Source organism: Pseudophryne corroboree, chromosome 1, assembly GCF_028390025.1.
Source record: "Pseudophryne corroboree isolate aPseCor3 chromosome 1, aPseCor3.hap2, whole genome shotgun sequence".
NCBI lineage: Eukaryota > Metazoa > Chordata > Amphibia > Anura > Myobatrachidae > Pseudophryne > Pseudophryne corroboree.
Window position 1 is genome coordinate 693,548,911 of NC_086444.1, and position 13,617 is coordinate 693,562,527.

General features: G+C 48.8%; 1 protein-coding gene across 2 annotated transcripts in view; it reads right to left on the reverse strand.

Annotated features, from left to right (window-relative positions):
* DOT1L (DOT1 like histone lysine methyltransferase) overlaps nucleotides 1–13,617 on the reverse strand; it is a 422,415-nt gene that overhangs the window by 31,765 nt on the left and 377,033 nt on the right. For both annotated transcript variants that reach the window (XM_063914793.1, XM_063914792.1), the window contains exon 23: nucleotides 2,203–2,320. In XM_063914793.1, coding sequence (XP_063770863.1) covers nucleotides 2,203–2,320 — 118 coding nt within the window. The remainder of the gene's footprint in view (nucleotides 1–2,202; nucleotides 2,321–13,617) is intronic.

The following is a 13,617-nucleotide window of genomic DNA, read 5'->3' on the forward strand; positions in this document are numbered from 1 at the left end:
AGGGAACTGGGATAAAGACTCCGAATGCCCGAAGGGAGTGGATGGACAGCTACGGAGCCTCTACATTACCTGGGTCTAGTGGAAAGCCTGTTGTGTTTGGAAGATACTCCCAGAAGGTTAGGGCTTAAGCCTGGGAAACTACACATCTGCCCCAGGCATCTGTTGTGATCACCAGCCACGTCTTGGAAAAAAAAGCAGAAGCTAGACTCCCACACTGGGGTTTCAGAGATGGAGATCCGCCCTGTTATGCAGAAGGCTTGTCAGACGGCTTGGTAGCAGGACGTCTGGTGGACCAGTTTGTTAATCTCTGGACTTGGAGCCCTTGAGGAAGCACTATGTAACCTGGAAAAAGGCTGACCTCTAATCTTGCCCTGAGAACAAAAAGAACAAAGACAATGTTTGTGACCTTGGTGTCACCGCCGAAAAGCATGGGAGTGGTCTTCAAAGCAGCTACTGTAGCCAATTTTGTCCAGTTCAGGGCCAAAAAGAACCTTCCCTTAAGAGCCTTTATGTAGACTATCTGCGCGCCAGCTACAAAGCCATATGGTTCTACTGGCCGCTACTGCAGCACCTGATACCTTGGAGGTTAGCACACCAAAGTCGATGGCTGCCTCACCTAAATAAGTGCCTGCCTCCCATATAAGGTACACTAGAGAAAACAACTCCATCTTAGAGGTACCAGGATGAAACACAGTACACCTATACACTTTGACATACAGGCACACAGAAACATCAATGCATGAAATTTGGGCAATGTAATGCTCAATAAACCAAACCTACAGTAACAGGGGAGGAAGGAGCTAAATGTAAAACCTGACTGCAGGAGTGAGGTATACAGGGAGACCGTAGCCCGTGCTTTTCTCCTCTGAAGTCTGTATGATCTGAGGCAGACAATACAGAAAAATGGCTTCCCAGCATCTCAGCAAGGGAAGAGAGAGAGGAGGACTTGAGGAGAGTGGTGGTTAGCCTGCAAAAAGGGTGCCAAGGGGTGGGAGAGGGGCTAATGGGGAGAGCCTAACTCCCCCTTCTAGCGTTAACCCCAAGGTAAATGGGCACTATTGTGAACAATACCCCATTGTCAAGAGTTACCCGGTGGTCTAGTGGGGGGGAGCCGAGACCTAGCATCCAATGTCAGCGCCACTAGGGGCCTCACTGCTCAGCAGCAACAGTGAGTGTTGCTCCCTCCTCTAGCTGCAGCTCCACCTGTGTATGCTGGAGCCTCAGGCTGTCCCTGTTGCTAGTGCTCCGGCAGTGGTGCTAATAAAGAAAAAAAGTAGAATTAAAATAAAATTATATAAAATAGGGAAGAGAAGAGCAGGAGCCTCCTTAAAACGTGACTGTTCTGGGCACTAAACAGAAAAAACTGGTGGCCTGAGGCTCGGGGCAGGGTAGAGAGGGAGACTGGGCTACTGGGAAGAGGTTAACTGTTTGGTGACCGGCTCAGCTCACCTCCTATACCCCCGTGTTAAACCTTTTTTCCCCCATGGATGAGGGAGAAAAAGGAAGCCATGAAGAATCTTCACACAATGATCCTTCTTAAGTTACCTCTGGAGTTACTTTGGAATTATAGAAGGTGGTGCCTCCATGGCTCAGACTTCTTTTTCCAGCACTTAGTAATGTGACAAAGGTACTAGCATTGCTTGCAGCAGCTTGAGTGTGTTGTTAAGTCTATGATATAAACTGCTTTTTTTTCTTTTCTTTTTTTTAATACAGACAATGCTACCAGTGTATTGTAAATGTGTGTTTTATTCAAAATCAGGGTCCCCATACCAATTTTTTAAAGCACCTTTTTACACTGAGTCTGGATAGTACATTATAATGATAAAAGTCTCACACCTTTCAAAACCCAACGATTGATGTAACTGTAATATAGGAAGCACTATGTGAACTATGGTATTAAGTACTGCATTTTATCTTTAGTTTCCTCTAGAAGCATATTTGGCTGTATATTTTCATGTAAAAAAATGCAATTGATAAATGCCAGAAATAAGATTATTGGTTGCTATGGGCACCTTCTCCACTCTTTAGAAGGTTTTGCAGCATACATTTCTATTTTTAATGGGCTGACCTTTATTTTACTTTAGTTTTTTTCAATGGTTGGTAACAGATCAAAATATGGCAATAACACATTTCAGTGGGGAATGTAACCAGAAATTATTACGTGAAGGTCTAGCCAGTAACATATTATGTGAAGAGTCTTACCTGAGGTAGCCAATGGTTTGGAGACCGCAGCATAATTGAAGTTGTTAAATGTAGCACCATATTGATTCTCCGTATTTGAGCTGTCCCTGCTATGACACCCAGGACTAGGGCTGTTTCTCTGGAAAGAGAATTGCAATAATACATAACGAAATCTGATAATATAAAGTAAACCAATAGAGACTTTAGAAAAAAAAAAGATAATATTCCAGCAATCTTTCAGTAGGGCAATGCAGTGCAAACAGTCAGTGGCCACTTTATTATGTACACCTGTAAACCTGCTTATTAATGACCATATCTAATCATCCAATCATGTGACAGCTACTCAATGCATAAAAGCCTGCAAATATGGTTATAATTTTCAGACCAAACACCACATTGAGGAAAAGGATGTGTTGTTAACAAAACCCACAACAGGTTACATTCCTGTCAGCTACGAAACTATATATCATAACCTTACCACACCAGATTTACAAGAGCTGCATATCAGTACTGTGTGAAGTTGTTTAAATTCAGATGTCCAGATTGGTTTTATTTTAACCTACATCCAGAGATTTCAAACGTGTTTAGGCAAGCAGCATTTATGAGGTCTTGTGAAGTAGCTTGCAGGAACTGGCAAAAAATAAAACCAGAGAGCTGCTTTAGGCAATCTAATGGTCCCACTGGCTGCTGTTTTAAATGGGATTTAGTTTGCTTGTCGACAAGCAGTATGTGGACCCTGGAAGTCAGGTGTCAGGATGCGACATTCTTACTGTCGACAAGCTGTATATACTCCATTTAAAAAAATAGATTCCTATCACGTATGTGCAATCAATGGCTGTAACACTGACCTAGGTAGGTCAGATTGTATGCCTCCAATAACTTTACATTATTTGCCAATGGCCTTATTGACACAAGCAATCTAAAACTGGTATTACTTTTTTATAGATATGACGCTGAATTGTCCAATTCTAGGACACAGAAACACAAAAACCAGGAAATTGGCCACAAAAAGCTTCAAAAACAGTAAATCATGGCAAAATAGGATTTTTGATCACTAACCGTTGAATCCATTTCTCTGAAGCAGGCTCGGTGACACACTGGACAATGAGATTGCAGATTGTAGATTGAGTTTGGCACCTAATGTACACTGTAGCTTTAAACCAAAGCTCCTTGCCCCTGCATCCCCATGATTCCAGTACTTTCAAAAATAAATACATAAATAAATAAAAACAAAAAGGAGCAGCAGTAACCCCCGTGAAACTGTCAGAATAATAAAACAAACAAGTAGGGAAAACACTGTCAAAAAACAAAACTTTGCACAACTGAGCAGGAGGGAGGGAAGGAATGCAGTGTTGTCCAGCCTGCTTCAGTGAAAAGGATTCAACTGTAAGTGACCAAAAATCACATATTCCCTTTCAGCAAGGTTGAGTAACACTGGACCATGGAACGTTCACAAGCCGCCCCCAGGGAAGGGAACACTCAGGCTGCCTGACCGGACAACTGTACGCCCACAGTGGGTGTTGCCGGAGGCAAAAGATTGAAAACGAGTGAACATGTAGACAGAGGACCAGGTAGCTGCATGACAGAACTGTAGAGATGAAGCTCCGTGTCGCACCGCACACAAGGTTGCCACCACCCCAGCGGAATGTGCAGAGACCCATAGTGGCGTCAGAAGCTTAGCTCTAGCATAGACTGGCAAGGCAAAACTCCCGACTGAGAAACACGCTATGAACCTCTGGAAGGAGGGTCAAACGTCACTAGAATGAAAGTGGCAGGACTATTTTTTTCTTCTTCAAAGAACTAAACTTGAAAACTGCAGTCAAGCCTCTCCGAGGGAAGGACCACTAAGGTGAAAGACCGAATTCGGTGGTATGAACAGTGTTGTATGACCAGATGTAGAATTCCCATACTCAAAGGTAAATGTGTGATGCAACCTGTTTCTGGCTCCCCACAGAGCATGGAGAACCAAGACATACCAGCAAAAACTCCCAGCTCACGAGGAAAGAACTAGTGTACCAACAGACCCTGTTGCAGTAGGACTGGTCAGAGTGGAAGACGAGTCCTGCAGTCTGTCGACATTACGAGAATGCTGGTGTAATAAAAACTGTGTGGTCAGTCTGGAGCTACCAGGATAACCATCTCCAAATTGAAAGTTGATGTGCTCGCAAACCCAATGCAACATTGGGTTCAGTGGAAACAGATACGCTCGATGAGAAAACTCACAGTAACATAATATTCACCGTGGAAAGGCAGAAGGTCCTTAGATCCCGCACAAAATTGTGGAACTCCAAGTTGTTTCAAACATCTATGATAGTCCCCTGCAGAAAGTCACCAATGCCGAACAGATTGTTGGAAGCTTCGATAAACGAGGGACTACTCCTCCCAAGAGGGAGATGGAGGAATTAGTCTCTGAATCAGCACTGCTAGTATGAAAAACCGCTGAGAGTGTGCCGTAACAATTGCCTCCAAGCAGGAAAGGATCCAGCCTCTGCATTCACTGTTATTCCTTTGTGCTTCACAGATACTGTACATATACCCCCCACTGTGTCAGTGTCCATTCAAATATGTTCGGTCTGGCTGACAAGGATGGACTAGGCTCCTAAGAGAATCAGAAAAACATCTGTGAGCTCGAGCACAGTCAGCAGCAGAGTTAACTCCGATGGTGACCAGAGATTTTGGAGCCAAAGATGCAATGTCCTGTGTACCCTCAGTAGCCTCGGTCAGCAGTCACGATGATCCAAACTGAAGTGACGAAGAATAGTCTGAGGAGATGACCCGAAACAAGCCACCAAAAGGAGAGTGACAAGTGCCGATGAACAGAAAAATAAAATAAAATAGGATTTTGGTACCTACCGGTAAATTATTTTCTCGTAGTTCGTAGAGGATGCTGGGGTCCACCATAGTACCATGGGGTATAGATGGGTCCACCAGGAGTCATTGGCACTTTTAGAGTTTGAGAGTGTGGGCTGGCTCCTCCCTCTATGCCCCTCCTACCAGACTCAGTCTAGAAACTGTGCCAGAGGAGACAACATACTTTGAGAGAAGGAAATACACAGATAGTGGTAAGATTCATACCAGCTCACACATACAAGGCACATCAAGCCAACTAGCTAGAACCACGGCAACGGCTGGAACATTACTTACCAAGTATGTAGTACTCAACTAAAATAAAGTTGTACTGAACCAAATAACATTTGCAGGAAAACAGAGCGCTGGGCGGGCGCCCAGCATCCTCTACAGACTACGAGAAAAGGATTTACCGGTAGGTACCAAAATCCTATTTTCTCTTACGTCCTAGAGGATGCTGGGGTTCACATTAGTACCATGGGGATGTACCAAAGCTCCCAGAACGGGAGGGAGAGCGCTGAAGCTCCTGCAGAACTGACTGACAACTTCAGATCATCAGAGGCCAAAGTATCGAACTTGTAAAACTTTGTAAACGTGTTCGACCCAGACCAAGTTGCAGCTCGGCAAAGTTGCACTGCCGAGACACCCCAGGCAGCTGCCCAGGAAGACCCCACCTTACGAGTAGAGTGGGCCTTAACAGATTTTGGACACGGCAGTCCTGCCGTAGAATAAGCGTGCTGGATAGTGAACCTGGTCCAGCGAGAGATCGTCTGCTTAGAAGCAGGACACCCAATCTTCTTGGGATCATACAGGACAAACAGAGTCCGACTTTCTATGACGAGAAGTTCTCTTCACATATATCTTCAGAGCTATTACGACATCCAAGGACTTTGATGTAATTGAGGAGTCAGTAGCCACTGGCACCACAATAGGTTGGTTGATATGAAATGACGACACAACCTTTGGAAGAAACTGCTGACGTGTCCGGAGCTCAGCTCTATCTTCGTGGAAGATAAAGTACGGGCTTTTACAGGATCAAGCCCCCATGTCTAGCAGAAGCTAAGGCCAACAACGTGACCGCCTTCCACGTAAGAAATTGGACCTCTACCTCCTGTAGAGGTTCAAACCAATCCGACTGGAGGAACTGCAACAACACGTTAAGGTCCCAAGGCGCCGTAGGCGGTACAAAGGGAGGTTGGATATGCAGAACTCCCTTCAAAAAGGTCTGAATTTCAGGGAGGGCAGCCAATTGTTTCTGAAAGAAAATGGATAGGGCTGAAATCTGAACCTTCACAGAACCCAACCTCAGGCCCATATCTACTCCTGCTTGCAGGAAGAGGAGGAAACGTCCCAGTTGAAACTCCACCGTATGAGCGTAGGAATAACCTTCGGAACGCCCTTCCGAGCAAGAATCAGGCGCTCATCTTCCATGCCGTCAAACGTAGCCACGTAAAGTCTTGATAGGCGAACGGCCCCTGCTGCAGCAGGTCCTCCCAAAGAAGAAGAGGCCTCGGCTCTTCTTGCAGTAGATTCAGAAGGTCCGTGTACCAAGCCCTTCTTGGCCAGTCTGGGGCAAGGAGGATCACTAGAACCCTTGTTCTCCTTATGTGCTTTAGGATTCTTGGGATGAAATGCGTACACTGACTGGAACACCCACGGAGACACCAGAGCATCCACTGCCACTGCCTGTGGGTCCCTCGACCTGGAACAATAACGCCAAAGCTTCTTGTTGAGACGAGAGGCCATCATATCTATTTGGGGTAATCCCCAAAGATCTGTTATTTCCTTGAACACCAACAGATGGAAACCCCACTCCCCTGAATGGAGATAGTGTCTGCTGAGGAAGTCTGCTTCCCAGTTGTCCACTCCCGGAATGAAGATGGCTGACAGCGCTAACACGTGCTTTTCTGTCCAGAGGAGTATTCTTGTCACCTCTGACATCGCCGCTCTGCTCTTCATTCCGCCTTGTCAGTTTATGTAAGCCACTGTTACGTTGTCCGACTGCACTTGAATGGGCAGATTTCTTAGAAGAGGGGCTGCCTGAAGACCGTTGTAGACGGCTCTTAGTTCCAGGATGTTGATGGGCAGGCCGGCTTCCAGATCTGACCACCGTCCCTGGATGGTTACTCCACAAGTGACTGCGCGCCCCAGCCCCGGAGGCTCGCATCCATGGTTAGAAGGACCCAGTCCTGAATCCCGAACCTGCGGCCCTCCAGGAGGTGAGGCAATTGGAGCCACCAAAGAAGTGAAATCCTGGCCTTTGGCGACAGACGAATTCTCTGGTGCATGTGGAGGTGAGACCCCGACCACTTGTCCAGGAGATCCAGTTGGAAGGTTCGAGCGTGGAATCTCCCGTACTGGAGAGCCTCGTAAGAGGCCTCCTTCTTTCCCAATAGGCCAGTGATTTTCAACCTTTTTCAAGTCACGGCACACTGACCAAATTTTTTAAACTGCCAAGGCACACCATCAGTATGCCCCACCCCCAAAAAAAAAACAAAAAAAAAACCACACACACACATTGGCCCCCTATGGGGGAAACACACACACGGTGGCCCCCCCAGTAATTAAACAAATGAGTTGACCTCTGCAGTAATTCCACACATTAGCCCCCCACAGTATTTCCACACATTGCACCCCCACAGTATTTTCACACAGTGACTACCACAGCAATTAAATAAAAACAAATTCACTGGCCCCTACCTGGGAGTCAGTGGATATGAAGCTCATTTCCCTCTCCCTGCCTCAGCCACTGGAGTTTATGCAGCCGGAGGAGCAAGGAGCAGCACGGGGTGAGACAGCGGGCAGGTGAGCGGACAGCTCATGTTTCCCTCTCCCTGCCTCAGCGTCTGGAGTGCATGCAGCCGGAGGAGCAGCACAGGGTGAGACAGCGGACAGGTAAGCGAATGGATGGGCGGGCAGATGACATGGCATGCGCGAGTCACGCTGCGTGTCATAGGTTACGGGCCGCAGTCCAGCGCAGTCAAACACAGTGTGGGGATGGCAATTGGTGATGTCAGCAGCTAGGCATCGGGCATCTGTGGCGGCACATCTGAGAACCGCTGGCGGCACACTAGTGTGCCGCGGCACAGCGGTTGAAAATCACTGCAATAGGCGAATGCATTGATGAACTGACACCCAGTACATCCCGGACCATAACTTGTATCCCCAACGCCTTTTCCTGTGGAAGAAACACCTTCTGCACTTCCGTATCCAGGATCATTCCCAGAAATGACAACCTCTGGGTTGGTTCCAAATGTGTCTTTGGAAGGGTCAGAATCCAACCGTGACTCTGGAGCAGTTGTGTTGCGAGAACAATGGACTGCAGCAGCTTCTCCTTGGACGATGCCTTTATCAGCAGATCGTCCAGATATGGAATAATGTTCACACCCTGCTTGCGGATGACAATCATCATTTCCGCCATCACCTTGGTATACACCCTCGGTGCTGTGGAGAGACCGAATGGCAGGGCCTGGAACTGGAAATGACAGTCCAGCAATGCGAAACGGAGATAAGTCTGATGCGGCAGCCAGATCGGAATGTGGAGGTACGCATCCTTGATATCCAGTAATACCAAGAATTGCCCCTCTTCCAGACCTGATATCACCGCCCTGAAAGACTCCATCTTGAACTTGAACTCCTTTAGAAAGGGGTTCAATGATTTTAGGTTCAGAATGGGCCTGACCGAACCATCCGGTTTTGGTACCAGATTAATTCAGCACTTGAGGTGGTACTGGCACCATGACCTGTGCCTCCACCAGCTTTTGGACAGCGTCCTGTAGTACAGTGCTGTCCTCCAACAGAGTTGGTAAGCCTGACTTGAAAAAGCGATGAGGAGGGAGACTTTGAAATTCCAGCCTGTATCCCTGTGACACAATATCTACCACCCAGGGATCCAGGCCGGACGATACCCAGACCTGACTGAAGTGTCAGAGTCTCGCTCCCACTGGCCCCACCTCCGGGGCGTGCAGTACACAGTCATGCGGAGGACTTTGGCGTACCCAAAGCAGGCTTTTGTTCCTGGGAACCTGCAGGGGCAGGTTTCTTGGACTTAACCCGACCTCCCCTAAAGAAGGTGTTGGATGTTCTGGCCTTTCTAGGCTTGTTAGGCCGAAAAGACTGCGTTGTAGAGGAAGATAAAGATTTCTTCGGAGCAGGTGCTGCTGAGGGAAGAAACATAGACTTACCCGCTGTAGCCGTGGATATCCACGCATCTAGAGATTCCCCAAAGAGAGCCTGACCTGTATAGGGTAGGGACTCCACAATTCTTCTGGATTCCGCGTCGGCCGACCACTGGCACAGCCACAGTCCCCGACGAGCTGAAACAGACATGGAGGATATTCCTGCAGCCATGGAACCCAGGTCTTTCATGGATTCTACCATAAAACCTGCTGAATCATGTATGTTGCATAAATATAAATCAGGATTTTGGTACTTACCGATAAATCCCTTTCTCCGATTCCACAGGAGCCACTGGAGCGTAGTTACAATGGAGCGTAATCTTACAATGGGGAATAGTAGGCAGTAATTGGGAGCTGGCACTTTAAAAAACTCTAACCCTGTGGCTAGCTCCTCCCCTACTATCTCCCCTCCAAGCCAGTCTACGTAAAACTGTGCCCAAGGAGAGCTGTAATAAAGAAAACCTTAAGGTAGAGGAGGTTATTGACGTCCAGTCAACCAGGATAATCCAAACTAACCCTGGAATAGAACCTAACAATAAACAGGCTAACCTGAACTCAACAAGCGGTCATTTATTGAACCGCAAACCGTTAAGCAAAAAACAACAAGGAGGAACAGCGCTGGGCGGGCGTCCAGTGGCCCCTGTGGAATCGGAGAAAGGGATTTATCGGTAAGTACCAAAATCCTGATTTCTCCTTCATCCACTAGGGGCCACTGGAGCGTAGTTACAATGGGGACGTCCCAGAGCTCCCAGAACGGGTGGGAGAGCGCTGAGAGTCCTGTAAAACCGCTCGGCCAAACTGAGATGCAGAGGCCGCAAAAGTGTCAAACTTGTAGAATTTGACAAACAGATGACGGCCGGACCAAGTAGCCGCCCGACATAAAGTAGTCATAGAGACAGCCGCCCACGAAGGTCCCACAGAGCGTGTGGAGTGTGCTGAAATGGAAGATGGAGGTTCCCGAGAAGCCGCCAAATAAGCTTGTCTGATGGTCAGTCGAATCCATCGAGACAAGGTTTGCTTAGAGGCCGGCCAACCACGGCGGGGCGGCGTCGTACAGAACAAATAAGGAATCAGACTTCCGAATAGTTGAAGTCCTATCCACATAGATCTTGAGCGCTCTTACAACGTCCAATGATCTCGCATCCGGAGAGTCCCCCGAAAGGGCCGGGACGACAAGCGGCTGATTGATGTGAAAATCAGACACCACTTTAGGTAGAAAGGACATACGAGTACGAAGCTCGGCCCTATCCGCATGAAACACCAGGTAAGGAGACCTGCAAGAGAGAGCCCCCAGTTCCGACACCCGTCTAGCTGAAGCCAGAGCCAGGAGAAGAACCACCTTCCAGGTGAGATTTTATCTCTACTGATTCCAGGGGCTCAAACAATGAAGACTGCAGAAAAGACAGGACAAGACTGAGGTCCCATGGCGCTGTCGGAGGACGGAAGGGAGGCTGTATTCGAAGAACCCCTTGAAAGAAGGTCTGAACCTCAGGCAGCAAGGCTAACCTTTTCTGGAAGTAAACCGAAAGAGCAGAGACCTGCACTTTTAGTGAGCCCAGTCTTAGGCCTGCTGAAAAACCCGCCTGTAAAAAACGGAGAAGACGGGCTAAGCTATACACGGAAGGAGAAAACTCTCGACGTTCACACCATGCTACATAAGCCTTCCAAATGCGGTAGTAGTGAGAAGATGTAACGGACTTTCTAGCCCGAAGCATAGTAGGTATAACTGTACGAGGAATCCCCTTCCTTGTCAAGATGGCTTTCTCAACAGCCACGCCGTCAAATGTAGCCTGCGTAAGTCTGGATAAAGAAAAGGACCCTGTTGTAGAAGGTCGTCTCGTAGTGGTAGGGTCCAAGGCTCGGCCACCGACAACAGATGTAGAGTGGAGTACCAAACCCTGCGTGGCCAATCTGGAGTCACTAGGAGAACCAGAGCGTCTTCCCTCTTGATGCGTTGCAGAACCTTCGGCAACAGCGGGAAAGGAGGAAAGAGGTAGACGAACCGGAAATTCCAAGGAGCCGTGAGGGCATCCACGGCCGCCGCCGCCGCCGGGTCCCTTGTCCGAGAGCAATAAAGAGGCAACTGATGGTTCAGGCGGGATGCCATGAGGTCGATCTGTGGTTTTCCCCACCGACGTACCAGTTGCCAAAACACCTGGGGATGTAGCGACCACTCTCCCGGGTGCATGTCCTGTCGGCTTAGATAGTCGGGTTCCCAATTGTCCACTCCCGGAATGAATATTGCCGAGAAGGACAGAGCGTACTTCTCCGCCCAGAGAAGGATGTTGGTGACTTCCCTCATTGCTGCGCGGCAGCGAGTGCCGCCCTGACGGTTGATGTACGCTACCGCCGTGGCGTTGTCGGACTAAACTCTGACCGCTCGACCTCGCAGGAGGTGATGTGCCTGCAGCAGGGCGTTGTACACCGCCCTTAGTTCGAGAATGTTTATGGGGAGAGCGGATTCGTGGATTGACCAGCGCCCCTGAAACTGATGTCCCAGGGTCACTGCCCCCCAGCCTGGCATCTGTGGTGAGGAGAGTCCAATCCCATATGCCGAACCGTCTTCCTTCCAACAGATGGGTCGACTGGAGCCACCAGAGCAGCGATGAGCGTGCCTTTGGAGATAGCGTCACCCGCTGATGAAGGAACAGATGAGATCCTGACCACTGATTTAGAAGACACAGCTGAAACGGTCGAGAGTGGAAGCGACCATACGGAAGAGCTTCGAACGCTGCTACCATCTTTCCCAGCAGGCGAATGCACAGATATACTGACACACGACGGTGCTGAAGGACCAATCTTACCAGTGTCTGCAGAGACAGTATCTTGTCCCGCGGAAGGAAAACCCTCTGATGGACTGTGTCGAGAATCATTCCCAGAAACAACAGACGTTGTGAGGGGCATAAGTGAGACTTCGGAAAATTCAGGACCGACCCGTGTCGGATCAGAAGGTCCTGTGTCATCCGGATATTCTGAAGTAACCCTTCTGCTGAGCTTGCTTTTATTAGCAGAACAATTGTCACACCCTGCTTCCGAAGTAGGGCCATCATGACCGCCATGACCTTTGTGAACACTCTGGGAGCAGAAGAGAGACCGAAAGGAAGGGCCTGGAACTGTAAATGAGCGTCTTGTATTGCGAACCGGAGAAAAGCCTGATGAGGAGGCCAAATGGGAACATGTAAGTATGCGTCCTTGATGTCTAAGGATGCCAGAAACACGTCTTTTTCCAACCCCGCAATAACAGACTGGAGGGACTCCATCTTGAACTTGAATACCTTCAAATACGGATTGAGATCTTTCAAGTTCAGGATTGGTCTGACTGAGCCGTCCGGCTTCGGTACTAGAAACAGGCTTGAGTAATAGCCCTGTTTCCGATGATGCGAGGGAACAGGGATCACAACCCTTGCAGACAGAAGCTTCTGGACCGCGGCTTGTAAGGCAACTCCCCGGTTGTCGGAAACTGGCAAACCCGTAGTAAAGAACCGCTGGGGTGGTTGTTCCTGAAAAACGAGCTTGTAACCGCAAGTGATGAGATCCCGGACCCAAGCATCCGGGCAGGACTGTATCCAGACCTCCTTGAAATCCCACAAACGAGCTCCCACCCTGTGATCTCCCATGTGGGAGAGAGGTCCGTCATGCGGTGGCAGTGGTAGAAGACTTAACGTCTGACTGGGCTGAGGCTGCGGAACCTCTACCCCTGCCGCCGCCTCTACCTCTATGGCCACGGAAGGAAGAAGCTCCACCCCTGGCCTGTCCTCGAAACCTGGAAGGGGCACGAAAGGATCGAAAAGAGGGACCCCTATATGGTCTGCGAGCGGCTGGAGCAGCAGAAGGAAGATAAGCCGACCTACCCCCCGTGGCCGTAGAAATCCAGGCATCCAGATCCTTACCAAACAGAAACTCACCCGTAAAGGGCAACGCCTCTGCCGCCCTTTTGGATTCCGTATCCGCATGCCAATGCCGGAGCCATAGAGCTCCTCTGCGGGCCGCAATTGTTAAAGCGGAAATTCTAGCTCCGAGAACACCTATGTCCTTGGACGTTTCGCAAAGATAAAGGGCTGATTCACGGATGTGTTCTGCCAACTCTATCAATTGATCCGCCGGTAATTCGTCACGAATTCCAGAGGACAATTGTTCCGCCCAAGCTTCGATCGCCTTGTTGACCCAACAACCTACCTGCGCCGGGCGATGTAAAACCCCTGCCGCAGAGTAAATATTCTTTAAGGTAGACTCCAACTTCCTATCTGACGCCTCCTTAAGTGAAGTTGCCCCCGGAACAGGCAGGACCGTCTTTTTGGACAGATGAGACACCGAAGGATCCACGATCGGAGAGGTCTCATAGCGCGTTCTGCTACCTGCGGGAAAAGGATAGGAAGACAACATTTTTCTTGATACCTGAAATTTTGCGTCT